Source organism: Balaenoptera ricei, chromosome 14, assembly GCF_028023285.1.
Source record: "Balaenoptera ricei isolate mBalRic1 chromosome 14, mBalRic1.hap2, whole genome shotgun sequence".
NCBI classification, from domain to species: Eukaryota; Metazoa; Chordata; class Mammalia; order Artiodactyla; family Balaenopteridae; genus Balaenoptera; species Balaenoptera ricei.
Window position 1 is genome coordinate 70,946,403 of NC_082652.1, and position 21,995 is coordinate 70,968,397.

At 38.0% G+C, this 21,995-nt stretch overlaps 1 protein-coding gene across 1 annotated transcript in view; it reads left to right on the forward strand.

The window, feature by feature from the left end:
- The window catches only part of ME2 (malic enzyme 2), a 63,542-nt gene that overhangs the window by 18,488 nt on the left and 23,059 nt on the right, over window positions 1-21,995 (forward strand). Inside the window, exons 2-10 of the mRNA XM_059894480.1 lie at window positions 2,469-2,588; window positions 9,716-9,849; window positions 12,433-12,582; window positions 15,313-15,388; window positions 16,795-16,956; window positions 17,271-17,374; window positions 19,662-19,771; window positions 19,867-19,964; window positions 20,263-20,376. Of these exons, the coding sequence (XP_059750463.1) occupies window positions 2,481-2,588; window positions 9,716-9,849; window positions 12,433-12,582; window positions 15,313-15,388; window positions 16,795-16,956; window positions 17,271-17,374; window positions 19,662-19,771; window positions 19,867-19,964; window positions 20,263-20,376 (1,056 nt within the window). The 5' untranslated portion in view covers window positions 2,469-2,480. The remainder of the gene's footprint in view (window positions 1-2,468; window positions 2,589-9,715; window positions 9,850-12,432; window positions 12,583-15,312; window positions 15,389-16,794; window positions 16,957-17,270; window positions 17,375-19,661; window positions 19,772-19,866; window positions 19,965-20,262; window positions 20,377-21,995) is intronic.

A 21,995-nucleotide genomic window follows, 5' to 3' on the forward strand; every position in this document is an offset into this window, starting at 1 on the left:
TTCTTCTAGGTCCTTGTTAAACATTTCTTGTATTTTCTCCATTTTATTTCCAAGATTTTGGATCATCTTTACTATCATTACTCTGAATACTTTTTCAGGTACCCTGCCTATTTCCTCTTCATTTGTTTGGTCTGGTGGGTTTTTACCTTGCTCCTTCATCTGCTGTGTATTTCTCTGTCTTCTCATTTTGCTTAACTTACTGTGTTTGGGGTCTTCTTTTTGCAGTCTGCAGATTTGTAGTTCCCGTTGTTTTTGGTGTCTGCCCCCAGTGGGTAAGGTTGGTTCAGTGGGTTATGTAGGCTTCCTGGTGGAGGGGACTGGTGCCTGTGTTCTGGTGGATGAGGCTGAATCTTGTCTTTCTGGTGGGCAGGACTGCGTCCGGTGGTGTGTTTTGGGGTGTCTGTGAACTTATTATGATTTTAGGCAGCCTTTCTGCTAATGGGTGGGGTTGTGTTCCTGTCTTGCTAGCTGTTTGGCATAGGGTGTCCAGCACTGTAGCTTGCTGGTCATTGAGTGGAGCTGGGTCTTAGCGTTGAGATGGAGATCTCTGGGAGAGCTTTTGCTGTTTGATATTATGTGGGGCCTGGAGGTCTCTGGTGGACCAGTGTCCTCAACTCGGCTCTCCCACCTCAGAAGCTCAGGCCTGACACCCTGCTGGAGCACCAAGACCCTGTCAGCCACTCGGCTCAGAAGAAAATGGAGAAAAAAAAAAGAGAAAAAATGAAATAAAATAAGAAATAAAAAAATATTATTACAAATAAATTTTTTAAAAAGTAATAAAAAAAAAGAAAGAACAACCAAACCAAAAAACAAATCCACCAATGGTAACAAGCGCTAAAACGTATACAAAAAAAAAAAAAGGACAGACAGAACCCTAGGACAAATGGTAAAAACAAAGCTATACAGACAAAATCACACAAAGAAGCATACACATACACACTCACAAAAAGAGAAAAAGTAAAATATATATATTTTTTTAAAAAAAGGAAGAGAGCAATCAAATCAATAAACAAATCTACCAATGATAATAAGCTCTAAATAAGCTTAAGCTCTAAACTAAGATAAACATAAAACCAGAAACAAATTAGATGCAGAAAGCAAACCTCAAGTCTACAGTTGCTCCCAAAGTCCACCGCCTCAATTTTGGGATGGTTTGTTGTCTATTCAGGTATTCCACAGATTCAGGGTACATCAAGTTGATTGTGGAAATTTAATCCGCTGCTCCTGAGGCTGCGGGGAGAGATTTCCCTTTCTCTTCTTTGTTCGCACAGCTCCTAGGGTTCACCTTTGGATTTGGACCCGTCTCTGGGTGTAGGTCGCCTGAGGGTGTCTGTTTCCTGCCCAGACAGGATGGGGTTAAAGGAGCAGCTGATTCGGGGGCTCTGGCTCACTTAGGCTGGGCGGTGGGAGGGGTACGGAATGCTGGGCGAGCTGCAACAGCAGAGGCCAGAGTGACATTTCAGCAGCCTGAGGCATGCTGTGTGTTCTCCCAGGGAAGATGTCCCTGGATCACGGACCCTGGCCGTGGTAGGCTGCACAGGTTCCCGGGACGGGAAGTGTGGATAGTGACCTGTGCTTGCACACAGGCTTCTTGGTGGCTGCAGCAGCAGCCTTAGCGTTTCATGCCCATCTGTGGTGTCTGCGCTGATAGCTGCGGCTCGTGCCCTTCTCTGGAGCTCACTTAGGCGGTTCTCTGAATTCCCTCTCCTTGTGCACCCGGAAACAATGGTCTCTTGCCTCTTAGGCAGTTCCAGACTTTTCCCTGGACTCCCTCCCGGCTAGCTGTGGCTCACTAGCCCCCTTCAGGCTGTGTTCACGCAGCCAACCCCAGTCCTCTCCCTGGGATCCGACTTCCGAAGCCCGAGCCTCAGCTCCCAGCCCCCGCCCGCCCTGGCGGGTGAGCAGACAAGCGTCTCGGGCTGGTGAGTGCTGGTCGGCACCGATCCTCTGTGCGGGAATCTCTCCGCTTTGCCCTCTGCACCCCTGTGGCTGCGCTCTCCTCCTTGGCTCCGAAGCTTCCCCCCTCTGCCACCCGCAGTCTCCGCCCGCGAAGGGGCTTCCTAGTGTGTGGAAACCTTTCCTCCTTCACAGCTCCCTCCCAGAGGTGCAGGTCCCGTGCCTATTCTTTTGTCTCTGTTTTTCCTTTTTTCTTTTGCCCTACCCAGGTACGTGGGGGAATTTCTTGCCTTTGGGGAAGTCTGAGGTCTTCTGCCAGCATTCAGTAGGTGCTCTGTAGGAGTTGTTCCACATGTAGATGTATTTTTGATGTATTTGTGGGGAGGAAGGTGATTTCCACGTCTTACTCCTCCACCATCTTGAAGGTTCTGCCAACATAAATGTATTTTGAAAAATTCTTTTCACTTGTGGGTAGTGAAGCTTTCTAAATCTGCTTTTGAAAACTAATCCCTGATATACATGCAGTTGTATAATATGTTTCTCATCATCTTTATTTGCTTTGTTTTTCCCAGGTGAGAGAAACCATGTTGTCCAGGTTTAAAATAGTTGCCGCTCCTTGTACTCTGGCATGTCGTCATTTGCACATAAAAGAGAAAGGCAAGCCACTTATGTTGAACCCAAGAACAAACAAGGTTAGTAACATTAATACGAATACACATTTTCTCTCTTCCCGGTAAAGGTTTGATATATCTTAGACTGATAAAGTATGAAATTTTTGTATTCTGTAGCTTTATACTAAAACTATTCAGAAGTGCTTGTTTTTTCTGCATGAACTTTCCTCTTTTTTCTGCATTGCAACAATTATGGCTGCTTTATACCTCCCAAATTTCACCCTCACAGTTTCTACCACCCAAAAAGGATTGAGTTTATTTCCTAGTTCTAGCTCAAAAGCAAAACAAAACAAAAACCCAAGAATAGCATATTGGCCAGAACTTTTGGCCAGATGCAGTATATTTAGATTTATCCCATTTAGTCATACTGTCATTTTTATAAATAAGTGTTTGGTGATTTCCTAATCCCTGATGGATTATTCTAACTGCACTTGGAGGGAAAGAAATAGAAGGGGCCTTTTATTTCCCCCCCTAGTATGCTTACCTGCACACTGAAGAGTCTAGTTAAGGGATTTTTATCAATATTGACTTATGTGGAGAAGTGGCATGTGTCTAAAGGAAAATAGCTCAAGATCAGCCGAAGTGTAACCGAAAGTAGGGTCCAGCTGCTCGCTGCTCAAAAGCCATTAAAGAGGCAAGATTGGTGGAAAGTTAAGTTTGCTTTATTTTGGATGCCAGCAACTGGGGGGAGGGCAGATGCCCGTCCAAAGGCGTACACGCCCCCTGCAACCAGTGGCCAAGAGCTTTCATAGGTTGAGGGAGGGGCCTACGTGCAGAAGCAGCACAGTCAGCTCTGACAGTCATCTTGAAATTGGCCATTGGTGGTCCGACCAGTGTCACCTTGATTGTTTTAGGTACAGTTCATCTTCAGTTCCAGGGTCAGTTTGTTTCCGTTTCTTTGAGGCCAGTTCTCGCAGTTATGGCAGCTTATGTCGTGGCTACAGCCTGGTCATCACGTAGTTCACTTCTTCCACCTGGTGGGGGCTTCATTATCTATAAGACAGCTCCCAGGATATGGCACAGAATGTTATCTGTAGCCCTTAAGGAGGAACTAAAGGGCCTTGACTATGCTTAATGACTAAAAACTATGTTATTTGGTCTCCTTTGACTGTTTTCCTTTGTTTCTGCATTTTCTCACTTCTCCGATTAAACTTATTCTCTGGCTGGAGTCTTTCCACAGACAAAAGGTACGCTGAGGACATGGGGGTGGGCAAGGACCATAGGGTCCTGCTCTGTTTCAGAGGGAGGTACACTTCTATGTAAATTGGGAGGGCGTTGCGGTTGCGTAGATGAGCAAAAGAGTTTTGGTGGAACAAGTGGCGTTGGAAGACAGAAAAGAGTAGGAGAAGGGCAGGTGAGAGGAAGGTTGTTTCTGCTGACTGTTAAAGAGCTAATCAAGACATCTATTTTAAACTATGTTGTCTTCACTTACACCAGGCCAGCAAATTTAAGAATTTTATCCACTATTAACATAAATACTTAATACATAAAATTATTTCTATAATAATTTTAATTTCTACTGTACATTATAAATAAAACACTTTTGAGTGTCTCTTAAATCTAAATAGGAGATAGGCAGTGAAACCATGTGTAGCTACTCATTTATCTTTGACAATAGGATAGGTAAAGCACTTTTAAATGAACTGCACAGTTCATTTAAAACTATATAAAAATACAGGGGTTTTAACCCCTTTATATTTTCCAGCCTTAGATAAAATCTTATAAGGAGCAACATGAGGCACAAAGGATTTAGTGATTTGAGTCTTCTCCCCCTTTTTTCATTGTAAAAGTTCATCAATTTTGTAGGTCTTTACAAAGAACCAACTTTCGGTTTAATCTTTTAATTTTTCCAATTTTTTTTTCTATTTTATTTATTTATTTTCACTGTAATCTTTATTATTTCCTTCCTTCTTGCTTCAGCTTTAGTTTGTTCCTTTTTCCCCCTAGTTTCTTAAGATGGAAGGTTAGGCAATTGATTTGAGATCGTTCTGCTTTTTTAAGCTACATTTACAGCTACAAATTTCCCTTAGCATTATTTTCACTGTATCCTATAAGTTTTGGTGTGTGTGTTTTAATTCATCTGGAAGTATCTTCTGATTTCCCTGTGCTTTCTTCTCTGACCAATTGTTTTTTAGGAGTGTGTTGTTTAAGATCAAAGTATTTGTGAATTCCCCAAATGTCCATTATTAATTTCTTTTATTTTTAATTTTTCAAAATTTAATTAATTAATTAATTAATTAATTTATGGCTGCATTGGGTCTTCGTTGCCATGCGCAGGCTTTCTCTAGTTGCGGCGAGTGGGGGCTACTCTTCGTTGTGGTGCACGGGCTTCTCATTGCGGTGGCTTCTCTTGTTGTGGAGCATGGGCTCTAGGTGAACGGGCTTCAGTAGTTGTGGCTCGCGGGCTCTAGAGCACAGGCTCAGTAGTTGTGGCACACAGGCTTAGTTGCTCTGTGGTATGTGGGATCTTCCTGGACCAGGGCTCGAACCAGTGTCCCCTGTGTTGGCAGGCAGATTCTTAACCACTTTGCCACCAGGGAATTATTAGTTTGTAATCTCATTGCATTGTGGTTGAAGATCATACTTTGGGTGACTTAAATCCTTTTAAATTTATTGAGACTTGTTTTATGGCCTGATGAATGGTCTGTCCTGGGGAATATTCCTTGTGCACTTGAAAAGAATGTGTATCCTGCTTCTTTTGAGGGGAGTGTCTGCTAGGTCTAGTTGCTTTATGGTGTTGTTCAAGTCTTCTTTTTCCGTGTTGATTTTCTGTCTAGTTGCTTTCTCCATTATTGAAAATGAGATATTGAAATTTTCAGCTTGTTGAATTGTCTTACTCCCTAATTCTGTCAGTTTTTGCTTCATGTATTTTGTTATCCTCTTTTGTTATCTAACAAAATATGTTTATAATTGTTGTATCTTCTTAATGGATTGATGCTTTCAGCAAAATGCCCTCCTCTAGTAAGGATGTTTGTTTCAAAGTCTATTTTGTCTGTTACTAATATAGCTACTCCAGCTCTCTTTTGGTTACTATTGACATGGTGTGTCTTTTTCCATTCTTTTGCTTTCCACCTATTTGTATCTTTGAATCGAAGTGTGTCTGTTGTAGTCAGCATATGATTGGATCATGTTTTTTTATCCATTCTGCCAATCCTTTTAATTAGAGTTTATTCCATCTACATTAATGTAATAACTAATAAGGTATGATTTATGTCTGCTATTTTGCTATTTGTTTTAAATGTCTTATGTGCTTTTTGTTCCTCTTTCCTCCATTGTTCCCTTCATTTGTGTTAAATTTTCTACGATGCCATTTAAATTCCCTCGTCTTTTCTTTTCCTTCCTATTTCTGAGTTATTTTCTTAGTGGTTTGCCCTGGGGATTACAATTACCATCTTTAAAACAGTCTAGTTCAGTTTGATATCAATTTAATTTAAACAGTACACCAAAATTTTGCTCCTGTAGAGGTTCATCTCCTTCTTTTGTGCTGCTTCGTCATACAAATTACAAAGTACAAATTACATTTTATACTTTGTGTGACCGTCAACACAGATTTATAATTACTGCTTTATGTAATTGTCTTTTAAATTGGGTAGGAGAAAAAAAGACCTACAAACAAAAAGTACATTTATACTGTCTTTTATATTATGTAGTCATTTTATCTGTGTTCTTTATTTCTTTGTATGGATTTGGATTATTGTCTAATGTCTTTCATTTAGACTTGAAGGACTCCCTTTAGTATTTCTTGTGAGACGGGTCTGTTAGCAATGAATTCTCTGTTTTTGCTTATCTGGGAATGTCTTAATTTCTCCATTTTTGAAGGATGGATTTGTAGGATTTAGAAATTCTTGGTTGACAGGTTATTTTTCTTTCAGCACTGTCTATGGCCTCCATGGTTTCTGATAAGAAATCAGCTGTTACTCTTTCTGAGGATCCCCTGCACGTGATGAGTCACTTCTCTTTGCTTTCAGATTTCTCCTGTCTTTGGCTTTTGACAGTTTGAATATGATGTGTCTAGGGGTAGAGTTCTTTGAGTTTTTCTTGATTGGAGCTATTGAGCTTCTTGGATGTGTGGATTAATGCTTCTCATCAAATTTGGGAGGTTTTTAGCCATTATTTTTTCAAATATTCTTTAGCCTTTTCTCTCCTCACCTCTGGGCGTCCTGTTATGTACATGTTGGTACTCTTGCTGGTCTCTCAGGTCTGTTCACATTTATTCCTTATTTTTCCTTTCTGTTTCTCAGACTGGATTATCTCAGTGACCCATCTTTAAATCTGATGGTTTTTTTCTTCCACTGCTCAAATCTGCTTGTTGAGCCCCTTTAGTGAATTTTTTATTTCAGTTGTAGTTTCAATTCCAGAATTTCTATTTAGTTCCTTTTTTAGCTTCTCTGTTTATCGATATTCTCTGTTTAGTAGGATGTCATTCTCATACTTCTCTTTTAGTTCATTAGACAATGGTGTTTTTTTAGTTTTTTTGATATATTTAGAATAACTAATTTTTTTCTTTTTTTAAATTGAAGTATAGTTGATTTACAGTGTTTCAGGTATACAGCAAAGTATATTCTTTTTCAGATTCTTTTCCATTATAGATTATTACAAGATATTGAATATAGTTCCCTGTGCTGTACAGTAGGTCCTTGTTGTTTATCTATTTTATATATAGTAGTGTGTTAATCCCAAATTCCCAATTCATCCCTCCCCTAGAATAACTAATTTAAAGTCTTTGTCTAGTAAGTGCAATGTTTGGGCTTCCCCAGGGGCAATTTCAATTAACTGCCCTTTTTTCCTGTATATGAGTCAGACTTTATGTGTTTTGTTGCTGTTGTTGTTTGTTTGTTTGTTTTTTGCTTGCCTTATGATTTTTGGTTGAAAACTGGGCTTTTAAAATAATGTGGCTGCCCTGGAAACCAGATATTCATTCCTCCCAGTCGTTTCTGAACTAATTCTTTCTTCTTGTTATATATGCCTACTGAAGTCTCTGCTTTGTTAACTTAGTGATCAGCCAATGATTAAACAGAAACTTAAATACCTAGAACCATTAAGTCTCCCATTCTTTGCCAAGGGGCTTTGTGTACCTGCTGGGGTGTGCCTTCAGGACTCAGCTAGGCAGTTTACAGCTACGCATCAGCCTTCACTTCCTGCTTACACAGAGCCTCAAGGTTAGCCAGAGGTGGGAGCTTAGGGCTTTCTCAAGTCTTTCCTGGACATGCGTACAGCTGTGCATATGACCTTCTAGGTTCTCAGGAATATGTCTCAGCATTTCAAAGTTCCCCATGGACATCTCGTTTCTCAGCTTTTCCTTTTCAGCTTTTTGGTTAGCCTGTTGTTTGCCCCAGCTGTTATCTACTGCCCTGGGGAGCTGCTATGTTAAATAATTGCCTCTGATTGTTTTCAACAGACTCTTCTGGCGGGAAAGGCTGTTCACACTGCCTGAGCTCCAAGTCAGGTCAAATAAAGACAGCCTTGCAGATAGGGTTTTCCAGGTCAAATAATAACAATTTCCTGGATATGGGGCTTTAGAAGAATCTCCAAACCCTCCTGCCTTCTCCAGTGACTGGCAGGCTCTGATTTTCAAAGTGATTGTTTCCCAGTGATTGCGTTTTCAAGGTTACTGTGGAGCTGGGGAGGGGAGAATAGGAACAAGGCAAGTTAAATGCCATGAAGCTTGCTGTTCTTACTGAAATTCAGCAGTTTTTCTTGAATAAATGCTCTCCAGTTGCTGAAAGCTTTGGTTAATTTCCAGAATTCTGATCATTTGGCCAGGGTTCTTGTTGCTTTTATGGAGGAAAAGATTTTTAGAAGTCCTTTCTCTGGCATTTTTACTGATATCACTTTGATAAAAAAAAAATTTAACCCATAGCTGAATACCAGAAACTGAAAAAGAATTTATTACATAGGTTAATTTTTCTTAAGTATCATTCTTCCTTCCCCCTCCCTTTGTTCAGCCTCACTCCTTTCTAGTCATGGTAGCCTCTTAATTTGGTTTGTGTTCTTTCAAACTGTATTCTGTTGATTTCATTTTTAATGTATGCATACATCTGTATATAATATGTACTTTATGGGGGTTTTCTAAACATAATAATAAACAGTGAATTTGTTTTGATTTTCAACTTGACTTTTTTTCCTAACTGTGTATCTGGGAGATCTTTCTACTGCACACTTACAGATACATGTTTAAGTGTTTGTATGGAAATACCGTAGGTTGCTAACTCTTCCATAATTGATGGACTTTTAGTTAGTTTGTAATAGGCAAGAGAACTGGAAACAAGGCTACAACTAATCTCTTCGTATATGCATCTTTATATATGAATATATCTCTAGGATAACTAACTAGAAGTAGAATTGCTTTATGTGCACTCAAGATATGGAAGCGACCTAAGTGTCCCTCAGCAGATGAATGGATAAAGAAGATATATGTACACACAATGGAATATCATTCAGCCATAAAGAAGAATGAAATTCTGCCATTTGCAACAATATGGATGGACCTGGAGTATTATGCTTAGTGAAATAAGTCAGACAAAGACAAATACTGTGTGATGTCACTTATATGTGGAATCTGAAAAACAAAACAAGTGAATGGATATAACAAAACAGAAACAGACTCACAGATATAGAGAACAAACTAGTGGTTAGGAGGAGAGGAGAGGCAAGGGGAGAAGGGCAAGGTAGGGGTAGAGGATTAAGAGGTACAAACTACTTTGTATAAAATAAATAAGCTACAAGGATATATTGTATGGCACAGGGAAATATAGTCATTATTTTATAATAATTTTAAATGGAGTTTAATCTATAAAAACATTGAATCACTATGTTGTACTCCTGAAACTAATATTGTAAGTCAACTATACTTCAGTTAAAAAAATAATAAAGTATGTGCATTTAAAAAAAAATCTAAGAGTACTTTGAAATTGGCTTTCAAAAAGCCTAAACCAGTTTATATTCCCAGCAATGGTATGTGAGAGTAATTCTTTTACTATACCCTCCCCAGTACTAGATATGATCAATCTTATAAATTTATGAAAGTCTGGGCAAAAATGATATCTTATTGATCTTTTTAAGTTTATGTTTAAATTATGTTTGGTAGGACGCACCATTGCTACCCCTGTAAGTAATAATTTTTAATCCTTTTATTTTTTCCTTTTTAGGGGATGGCATTTACATTACAGGAACGACAAATGCTTGGTCTTCAAGGACTTCTACCTCCCAAAATAGAGACACAAGATATTCAAGCCTTACGATTCCACAGAAATGTGAAGAAGTTGAATGGCCCTTTGGAAAAGTAAGAGTTGATTAGATGTTTAGTTTTTTTATTGGTGTTCTGATCAGAAAAATTGGGAGTATTATGATTATTATGGCATGAGAAATATACAGTCTCATAATGAAACTTTTGTTTTAGTCAGTTGGTTTATAATGATTGTTTCCTTCACTTATTTTCACTATTGTAAAATTTAGCAGAAATCAGTTTTTTATGGTTAAAATCACAGAGCATTTCAGGTTTGAATGGAATGTTAGAAGCAGAGGCTATCACCTAATTTGCACCCATTCTATTCAATAACTTTTACTGATCACCTACTTTGTGTGTGCCGTTGCTAGCCACTGAGGATATAAACTGGGTGATAGATAGGGTGGCCATGTAATATATCATCCAATCCCGGACACTTTGGGGAGTAAAAAAGAAGTAACTGAAACTGTCCCGGGCAAATTAGAATGTATGGCTACCGCAGTAACTCACAGCCTGCCTTCTAGGAGCTTATCAATAGATAGTTATACTATGACTGTCATTGTGTAGCACAGTGAGAAAAAGGGACCTGTAGAGTACATTCTGAAAACCTGAAGAGGAGTGCCGGCCAAGCCTGGGGAATCACTTCCTGGAGGAAGTGATGCCTGAGCTGAATTTGAAACAGTATGTTACAAGGAACAGGCAAAATGAGAAGGAAGGGCAGGGTATTATGGTAGAGGGATCAGTCTGACTGTAGAACTAAAAATATTTATTGGGTTTATAAAATATAGGGGATTATTAGATATTGGTGACTAGTGAGAGTGGTTTCTTTACATTATGGGGCATATATATATACATGAAAATATCTATAGTCTCGAACTCATGTTACCATGGAGGGAAGACAAATTCAAGAAGTGGCATGAGAGTTACAGAAGAGGGAGGAGAGTATTAACGGGACCTGAAGACAGGAAACTCTAAAGTGTATCTGTGTGTGGTGGGGGGCAGGGAATGACGGAAAAGGACCCCCGAGAGTGTGCCAACTGAGCTGCATTTGGAGAGCATGAGTAGAGGACTGTGCCTGGGCAGAGGGTGTTCCAGGCAAAGGGTGTGTCGTCCTATGCTGCAACTCCAAGGTCAGAGTTGTGGTGCATTTGAGGAGGTGAAGTAATTCAGTATGAAGATGACGCAGGAAAGTAGTCATTGAGGTCTAGTTAACTATTTTAGGAGCTTAAGCCTATGAAACTGGCGTTTGGAAGCCATTCAGGGAGAATAGAAATGATCAGAGGTATGTTTTTCAGAGAAGAATAGGATTGGAGCAGGGGAACAAAATTGTGAGAATAGAGACTACAACACTGTAAAACATCTATACTCCAATTAAAAAAAAAACTAACTTTACTATCTTTATTTTTAATTTTCTTCAACAATACCTCTGTGCTCTTTTAATCTTTGGTTACTTGTTCTCTAGTTTTTAGCTTAATGGTTTGTTTACTAAACAAATAAACATAGAAGCTTTAATCCTAAAATAAAAAAATAAAATAAAATAAAGGCTGTTGCTTTGATGCCTGTGGTGTTAATAAGATTTGAAAAAAAAAGGTTCTTGAGGTAGCCCAGGTGAGAAGTGACGGTGGCTTGGGCTGGGTGGGGATGGAGGGAGGAAATAAATATTTGAAAGATATTTCACAGGTAGTCTCTGTGGGACATATTGATTTATTAGGTTGGGGTGGGGGAGGGTGGGAGAGGAAGAAATCAAGAATGGACTCTGGATGGATTCCCATTTGATCAGATGATAACAAGAGGAGAAACAAATGTGGGGAAAAGACAATGAGTCTGTTTTAGACATATTTAATTCAGTGTGATTACTGGTTTTTCAGGCCAACATCTCCCTGTTTTCTAAACTTTATTCTTTAAAAGCTGTTATTTATATATTTATATGAATTGACCATTGCCTCCTTTTGTGCTACCTATGTGCCCTGTATAGAACTTAAAATGCCTATAAGCCTCCTGGATTATAAACTCCATGAGGGAAATTCCCTGGTGGTCCAGTGGTTAGGATTCCTCTCTTCCACTGCAGGGAGGCATGGGTTTGATCCCTGGTCAGGGAACTAAGATCCTGCATGCCATGTGCTGCGGATAGATGGATGGATGGATGGATGGATGGATGGGTAAATAAATAAACAAACATACAAACTCATTCCATGAGGACAGGGGCACTTCTTACATCCCTGGAGTTCAGAATAGTACCTGGCACATAGTTAGTATTTTGTAAATATTTGAATGAATGCCACTTTATTTTATTTCCTTATTTACGTGTCAGTCACCTTGAAGATTAGGTCCTTGAGGGTGGGGCCTCATGGTAATTTTCGCATTTCCAGTGCCTGATACAGAGCCTGACTCACAGTAAGAGCTCAATAAATGTTACCTGTTGCTTCTGTTATTATTCTTTTCATCATCACCATCTACCATTTAAGCACATTTTTATTTTTGTTAATTTTTAGTCCTGGGTATTATATAATGATAATGTAGGGTTTTGTTTTCCAGGGGGAGGGAGTCCTCAATTTTAGATGTTTAGATTTGACTTCAAAGGCCAAAGTCTTTAGTCTAATGCTGGCTGATGTAGACATTATTTGCTGTGCTTAATTTCAGATACATCTATATAATGGGAATACAAGAAAGAAATGAGAAGTTGTTTTACAGAATACTGCAAGATGATATCGAAAGTCTACTGCCAATTGTATATACACCAACAGTTGGTCTTGCCTGCTCCCAGTATGGACACATCTTTAGAAGACCTAGGTAAGGCTTATTTTTAAAAATATATTTGCAGATGACTATTGTGTAGAAACAACATCACTTCATAGCCCCTATTACATTTCTATTTTATGTGTTGCAGTCTTATCCAACCACATTTCCCACCTCACAAAAGCTTAATTTGGACCAAAAGGGATTAATAAAAATATAACATGTCATATCTTTTATTTTGTGGAAATACCATCATTTATTCCTAACCTTCTTTAAGTATTTATGATTGTTAGAGGAAATGTGCATTTTTGTAGCAAAAAAAAAAAAAACCCACAGTATTCTTAATTTTGGTGGCATATTCTGCAGAATAATCATAAAAGTTTTTGACAATCTGGCCAATTAAGAGTAGATTCTCATTTTTTTATCAGCTTTATTTCTATTGTTTGTCCTTTTTTATGAATTTACACAAATTTTACTTTCAGATAATTCAAGCACCTCCAAATTTTTTTTTTTAAAGCTTTTCCTACTTTTCTGTAATTCTTGTTCTCTCTTCTATTTTAATTAATTTATTTATTTATTTATTTTTGGCTGTGTTGGGTCTTCGTTTCTGTACAAGGGCTTTCTCCACTTGCGGCGAGTGGGGGCCACTGTTCATCGCGGTGCGCGGGCCTCTCACTGTCGCGGCCTCTCCTGTTGTGGAGCACAGGCTCCAGACACGCAGACTCAGTAGTTGTGGCTCACGGGCCTGGCCACTCTGCGGCACGTGGGATCTTCCCGGACCAGGGCACGAACCCGTGTCTCCTGCATTGGCAGGCGGATTCCCAACCACTGCGCCACCAGGGAAGCCCCCCTCCAAATATTTTAAGTGGAAAGGGTACTGGAATGAGCATTGGCTGAAGTCTTTGAATAAGTTACTTTATTCCTCCGAATCTGTTTATCATAAGGTAGGAATCCCAGTACCTTTCAAAGAGCTTCTAAGAAGGTCAGATGAGGAAACTGATGTGACAGTTTTTTGTAAACTTACAAGCATTGTATAAATGCTATTTTTACTTAATTTGAGTTTTCTTGTCTGTTCCTCTAACCTGTAATCATTTTCCACAATCCTTTTGTTTTTCCCATGTCCTGCTTACATATTGATACAAATGTAGAAATTCAAACACTGTGTGATAGCATTTATCTTCAGTCTCCTCTCATCTAGTCTAGTGGCTTTCAAACTTTAATGTGCCTATGAAACATCTGTGGGGCTTACTTAAAATGTTGATCCTTGCCAACTTTCCTCTCCTTCCTATTCCCAAGATTCTGATGAAAAAGAGAAAGGTCTGGAGGTCCGGATTGTAATGAACACCGTCGGTGATGGTGTTGCAGGTATTCCCCGGAAGACACTTTGAGAACACTGTCTGTTCTGTCCTATGTGCTGCCATCAATTAATGTGTCTAAGCACTTCTGTGGTATAACCCAGCTGTTCAGCGCTTTTATAGTTTCATTTTCACTTATAATAGTATTTCCCAATCCAGATTAAAGGACAAAGGAAAACAAAAAGATATTGATGCCTGGGCCCCAACCACAGAGATTCTGATTCAGTTAGTCTAGAGTTGGGCCCAGGCGTTGCAGTTTCATAAAATCTCCTGGTGTGATTTTGATGTGCACCCAGAGTTGAGAACTCACATGAAACATAAAGAGCTTTTGGGTGAGGGCAGATACTGTGTATCATTTGTGCAGGGGCAGTGGTTTTTGTTGTGTTTTTTACATAGAAGATGGTCAGTAGGTCTTGGTTGTTTAACTCCAGGCTAGTTAAATCAGAATCTCTGGGGGTAGAAACCTGGCATTTTTAAAAAGCTCATCAGATGATTCTACTATGAAGCTCTGGTTGAGAAACTGTTTAAACTGATTTAAGCTGGGATAGTAATGCCAAAGTTAAGATGTCAATGAGAAGAATGGATAAGCAACAAGGTCCTACTGTATAGCACAGGGCACTATATTCAATATCCTGTGATAAACCATAATGGAAAAAAATATGAAAAAGAATGTATATATGTATGTATAACTGAATCACTGTGCTGTACGGTAGAAATTAACACAACATTGTAAATCAGCTATACTTCAATAAAATAAATTTTTTAAAAAAGATATCAGTGAGAAAGTTGAGTCAGTTTGAAGGCACTGGGGGCCCACTGGCCCTCATCTTTACTTGGCCTGTTTTCTAGAACCTATGTTTCTTTTTTCTGTCTCTCTTCCTGCCTTGCTCTCTTCCTTTTTTGAAATCTGGATTATCTCAATTGGATAACAATATACAGTGTTTAAAATAACTTTTTACTTTTTCCTAATGCTTCAAGGATGTATTTTTTATGTGAAATTACTATAGTTTTCTTCTCTCCCTTCCTGCTCCTTCAGATTTCAAATTTTCAGTTTCAGTGACTTTTAACAGTAGTTTACCTTAGCCTTATCATGCTTTCCTGCATTGGTGGGTTGTCTTTATATTGCTTTTTACTGGAGGTATATTGAGTTTATTTGAATAGGAGATGTGGATACATTTCTTCTTGGGTAAGAATGATCACATCATTTAATAATAACCTTTGTTGCAGCTACTATGTGAACAATGCAATTACAGTTTGAAGTGGTTGAAAATATTTGAAAATAAACCTGTGTGACTTAGGTAAATCTGCTTGGAAATGACACTGTGTCTTGATGTTTTATTAAAATATCTAAATATTCCAATTATGAACAAAAACTTAGAAAAAACCAAAAACTGTTGTGAAATGCAAAAGTGTTTTTGTTCTGTTGCAGGGGATTATTTATTTCAATCTCAGACAGAGGTCATGTTAGATCAATTGTGGATAACTGGCCAGAAAATCATGTTAAGGTACTAATAGCACAACCTTCCTTTCACAATGTTTTTTCTATGTAAGTTACCTCTTACAAGGTAAAATTTTCAAGAACAATTTTTTTTCATTGTTGCTCTGATTTATTTTGTACTTGCATACATGTAGATTTAGTGCTCTGAGGAAATCATGATAGTAATTATAAAATGGGGGACTGGTATAGAGTTTGCCCTGGGAAAGCAGTTGGACCTAGTAAGGTGAGCCTGTTCACTTCAGTACCGCTGGTATCTCCTGCCTTCTCTATATTCCTTTACTTTTTCAGTTAGTATTATTCTAGGTAAAGAAAATACATTAAAATGCCATTAAAACTTTTATTCTGGTGGGCAATGGGGAGGATTCATTGTCTTTTTTCTTCTAAATCTAAGATAGATTTAGATCCTTAAGCAAATATAAAACTCTTAGCATTTCAAATTTAGCAAATATAAACAGCTGTCAATCTGGCTGTCTTTCATAAAACAAAAACTAATGGCTATTTAAGATCTTTTGGTAGGCTTTAGTGTTTATTACAGGCAGTAATCTTACTTGCCTGTATTTCGTGTCTTCCTCACCAAAATGATCTTTGATGAATTATCATTTGTTCTAATAACCTAAAAAAAATTTGGTCAGATAATTAAATTCATAGTATCCTCTTAAAACCTTGTAGGTGTATTTTTTATTCTAGATTTTTTTCTCCATTGCTAAGGTTTCTCTTGTTTGGCTTCAGTTATTATTTGGAGTAACATGTTATTTCTAAACTCTTTTTTTCTCCTAGGGTTAATCTTTATCAGAAGTTCCCCTCTCCCCTTTTTAGTCATTGTGAACATATTCAAGTTGATCCTCTAGTCAGAAGCATTCTACTCCTAAACCAAAGACACAGGGAAAGCAAATCTAGTTAATTCTCCTCTTTACATCTAGATTCTAGAAACCCTAGAATTTTAAGTATTCTTGGTTGGTTAACTTTGAAAGTTAGTTAAGAAACAATTTTATTTTTAAAAGTGAGAGTGAAAATATGTGAAGAGAATCTTTTTTCGAGGTTTTTTTGTTTTGTTTTTAATAGTAGCTTTTCTGAGACAAAATTCACATACAGTGCCATTCACTGGCTTAAAATGTAAATTCAGTAATTTGTAGTATATTCACGGAGTTGTGCAGCCATCGTCATTGAGAACATTTTCATCACAGCTCCCTCATCCCCACCCTGCCGGAAAAGCCCTGTACCCATTAGCATCACTCCCCCCTCAGCCCTAGACAACCACTAATGCACTTCTCTCTCTGTAGATTTACATGTTCATGTGAATGGAATAATCTAATACGTGCTATTTTGTGATGAAGAGAATCTTTTTATAAATGTGTTTCTTAAGTGCCCCATTTTGGACAACTTATAATTTATTTTACTTTATTTGTAATTAAGGCTGTTGTGGTGACTGATGGAGAGAGAATTCTGGGTCTTGGAGATCTGGGTGTCTATGGAATGGGAATTCCAGTAGGAAAACTTTGTTTGTATACAGCTTGTGCTGGAATACGTCCTGATAGATGCCTGCCTGTGTGTATTGATGTAGGAACTGATAATCCAGTGAGTAAAATCATTTTCCGCCTTTGACCCTTCTCCCATATTAAAAAAAAAAAAAAAAAACTGCTTTATTACATTCCTCTTTTGAAGAAATACAAGAAGAGAAAATTCTGTGATTAGATATTAGCCTTTGTCTTAAACGCCTTTTAATATTTATGCAAATAATAGTAAATTAATACTATTAAGTTTTTTGAAGAAGGGCAATAAAGTTTTAAAAATTATTAACTTCTTTATTTTACAATTTTTGTTTTATAGAATATGTTTAAACTGGTTATATAACAGAATGCTTTTATTTTTACGTTTGTTCTGTTTTATAGGCACTCTTAAAAGATCCATTTTACATGGGTTTATATCAGAAAAGAGATCGATCACAACGTTATGATGATCTGATTGATGAGTTTATGAAGGCCATTACTGACAGGTATTTTTTAAAAGTTTGAGTATATGAAAGCATCTCTTAAAAAAAAAAAAGGAACCACAGTTTTGTTTTCCTTTATCTTTCGTGAAGATAGGTAGAAGGAGATTAAATTTTGGAGAACTTTGGTTCTTTCCTGCCTGATTCAATGTGCTGATGTGTGGTGATACCCTCTGCCTTGCCCTCCTGAGTTATGTGACATCTTGAGCACACTGAAATCTTGAAGTCTGCACTCACTGCTCCTAAAATACCCTCACTAGGTAGTTCTTTCAGCCCTTGGCATCCAGGCGAACTCCACCATTCCAGTGAAACTCTTGTGCAGCTTTCGTGTTTTAAATTCGCTGACCATTTGGTCTTCTTCTCTCTCCTCTTTGCAGCATCTGACCAGGTTTTCCACTCCTACATCCTTGAAATTGTTTTCTCTTGACCACTAAAAGACTTTCCTAACTTGGGCTTTCTCCCACCTTTTTTCTTTCCTTTGTCATCTCCACTGGTTTTTCTTCCTCTCTTATTAAATGTGGGTGAATACATAGTTCTCTTCTCTTCTCATAGTCTTGTAAGCTATGACCTTTATGCATGTGACTCCTAAGTCCATGAAAACCCATCTCTGTAGTCCCACCTCCCTCTGAGGCTTGCGTTTCCAACAGTTGGAATCCTCCATCTAGACATTTTGTTGCTCCTTCATATTCATGTCCAGAACAACTTCCCTTTCTAAATTGCCTATCTTCTGAAAATCCAGCCTCTAATAATGGCATTAACACGCACCCTGTCGCCAGACCTTTGATCTTGGTCTAATCTTTGACTCTTTCCCCTCCTCCGTCAACCCCATATAGTGTCATTCAATCCTCAAATCCAGTTGGTACTATCCCTTACATGCCTCAGAAATATATCTCCTCTTCTCCATTGCCACAGCCTTTCTGCAGATCCTCATCTCTCTTTTGGATTCTTTAAAACCTTCCTCCAACTTCTCTCCATTTCCTCTCCACCTTACCACCAGATTAGTCTTTTGAAAACATGCACTTCATTGTATCATTCTTTTGTTTGAAATCTATCAGTGGTTTCCTATTGCCATAAAGTCCAAACTCTTTATGATCTAGCCCTGCCCTACCTTGTAGATTACTGGTACATGGAAGATAGTAAAAAATTAACTCCTTTTCAGAATCAAAGTTGACATATCTAAAACTAAACTTTTTATCTTCCCCAAAATTGCCATCTCCTCCCCTTCCCCTTACTTCCCTACCTTGGACAATCAGATAGTATCTCTTAGTCATCCAGGCTGCCTTGGCATTTTAACAGCATTTCTCTCACTTCCCAGGTGGTCCTCATCGTCGGCTTCTTTTTGTTCATTCAGATGTCTCATAATTGGCCCTTTCACTTCCTGTGGCTTCTGCTTCAGATCTTCTTGTCATCCTCTCATAATAGCTGCCTAGCTATTTTTCCTTCTTTCTCATCTCTCCCCAGGTTGATATATGCTGTGTATCACTGGCAGGTTTATCCTTCCTAAAGGGAGTCTCAGATGAATTCTTGCCTTCTCTAGCCTTCAGTGATTCTAGATCAGATACGGAATAAAGTCCCCATTCCCTAATTTTGCATTCAGCGTTCTCCATTATCTGGCTCCAACCTACCTTAACCAACTTCTCCCTTATACTTTCATATAAACCCTGAAATATATAGCCAGACTGTTGAAAATTCAGGGTCAGCAAAATACACCTTGTTTTTCTTTCTACCGCTTTACTTTTTGTTGTTCTTTCAGGACCCAAATAAAGTCCCACCTCCTTTTCAAGCCTTCCCTTACTCCACCCCACCAAGATGATTGATATCTTTTTCTGAATGCCAGTGAACTCATACAGCAATTATTCTTTATTTATACCTCTTATTTAATATATACTTTCCTGTGTTGCTGTTTAACTGTGAATGTAATAAAAATTCACATATCAAATATATACTTTTTGAGACTCAGAGACAAAATCTCTTTCTTTTTAGGAAGTTACTTGTGCTTACATGTGCTGGACGCCCTCCTAGGCACTTGGAAATAGTTTATGCAGACTAATATCCCATAGGTCCATCATAGTGCTACATTCATTTTAAGAACCCCATACATTTTTCTGAATGAGTAATAGATTTTTCTACATTTTGAGTTCTAGTCTTTCACAGACTCTGAAAATTGCCAGATGGCCTTAAACGAACTAACTTTGTACATTATTTTAAAATGTGATCATAAGGACTATTAGACAGGAAAGCTGTTTAAAAGTGGTATTTTCAACACAACTATTATGGGCTTTGTTGTTTTTAGATATGGACAGAACACACTTATTCAGTTTGAAGACTTTGGAAATCATAATGCATTCAGGTTCTTGAGAAAATATCGAGAAAAATACTGTACCTTCAATGATGATATTCAAGGTAAAGCAAAAGAAAACCTTAGGTTTTTGATTCCTACTTAAAATTTTTTTTAATGTGCCTACTTTTTACTTTACGATGTTTTACTTGTCTTTCAGGGACGGCTGCAGTCGCTCTAGCCGGTCTGCTTGCAGCCCAAAAAGTCATTGATAAACCGATCTCAGAACACAGAATCTTATTTCTTGGAGCAGGAGAGGTAAAGTTCCTGTAAGCTTCTAGGATTGAAAACCAACACTCTCCTTTAGAATTGGAAAATAGGGTATAATGAACTTATAATTTTGTTGAGATAGAGGGTATAAATTCAAGATCAGTGTTGTGAAGTAGGTAATTTAAAATGTTTGGAAAGAATATCACAAAGAATCAAGCTTTGTGTGCTTTGTAAGGGAAGAATAGACCCAGTATTCCTCATAACATATAATTCTCATAAGTAAAGTAATTTAGTATTGCATCATACTCTAGTACTTGTTTTTTAAAATTTATGTTTTGTTGCACAGGCTGCTCTTGGAATTGCAAATCTTATAGTTATGGCTATGGTGGAAAATGGCCTCTCAGAAGAAGAGGCACGAAAGAAAATTTGGATGGTTGACAAATTTGGTTTATTATTTAAGGTAAGGTATTTAAAATTTGGAGAAGCAAAAGAATGTTGTTATAGTGATATGTTTAGGTTCTTTTTCATATTCAAATCATAATCTCTGTGTTGGCACCAGACTTATTCTTTCTTGCTTTATTCTCTGACTCTTGACCCGTCTAAAACCTAGTGGTTTTTCATAGGAACTCAGAAGTTTCTAATTAAATCATTAGCAGGACATCTGATATTTGAGCAGAAATTCTTTAACCCTTTGGAGATCATAATCTCCTGTAGCAATCTCATGGAAATCTAAGGACCTTTTCCCCAGAAAAAGGCGCATATTCCTAAGGTCAAATGATGGATAATAAAGAGTTTTATCCCAGATCAGCTTGGTATCCTTTGGACCTACCTGCCTTCCTATCATTGATTGCCATTTTTAGTAGCTTAAGAAATGCCTTATATCTTATACTGTGTAACACATTGAAATGTAGGTAAACTGTCTCATAGTTGAACTTATCCAGTACACAATGCTGTTGTATTTTTGCCGTATATATTGATATAGAGGTTACTTGTCATCTACACCTTTGAGCAAGCTTATGTCAGTGTACTTTGCTCCAGTTCTGAAATCTTTTCTTAATTAGTACCAGTATTCTATTAGTACAAAAAATGAAATGAAAAATTAAAGTATGTGAATGAAAAATCTTGAATGCTTAAATTATAAATAATTTTTTTTAAGTATTTTAAAATGTATCAGACATTGTGATAAGACTTTACAGGTATTATCTCATTTAATCTTTTTTTAAAAAATCTCATTTGATTTTATCAAAAATTCAGTGAAATTTTACAAATGAGGGAAAGAGTTTTAAAAAGGTCAGCTCACTTTTCCAAGATCATCACCTTATAAGTGATGGAGGTAGGATTCACACCCAGGTAGCCTGACTGTGAATCCTATGCTCTTAATCATTCAACTGTACCACCTCCCAAAGCTGTAACTGCCATATTTGCTTGTATGTAAGATGCAAGGATTACAAGACATTGTACTTGGAAGGCCATTGGGGGGCGTATCTGTTTTTACTAGTACACAATTATGTTGGTGTTTCTTTTCCTTTTACTCTTTTTTTTTTTACTTTAATTTCTTTCTTTCTTTCTTTCTTTCTTTCTTTCTTTCTTTCTTTCTTTCTTTCTTTCTTTTCTTTTTGGCTGTGTTGGGTCTTCGTTTCTGTGCGAGGGCTTTCTCCAGTTGCGGCAAGTGGGGGCCACTCTTCATCGCGGTGCGCGGGCCTCTCACCATCGCGGCCTTTTTTGTTGCGGAGCACAGGCTCCAGACGCACAGGCTCAGTAGTTGTGGCTCACGGGCTCAGTTGCTCCGCGGCATGTGGGATCTTCCCAGACCATGGCTCGAACCCATGTCCCCTGCATTAGTAGCAGACTCTCAACCACTGCGCCACCAGGGAAGCCCTGGTGTTTCTTTCTGTGATGTTGATTTTCATAAATGTTTTGTGATTCTTTATCATATTTGTAATGAGTCGAGTTTAGAATGAATACAAGTGAGAAACCCTGTGCATCTGCAAGTTCAGGGTATATTTTTCTTTTACGATGAGTTTTAGGCTTCGTATCTCTCCTGAGAACCCAAAACACTGCCCTCCTTTTTGAGACTTA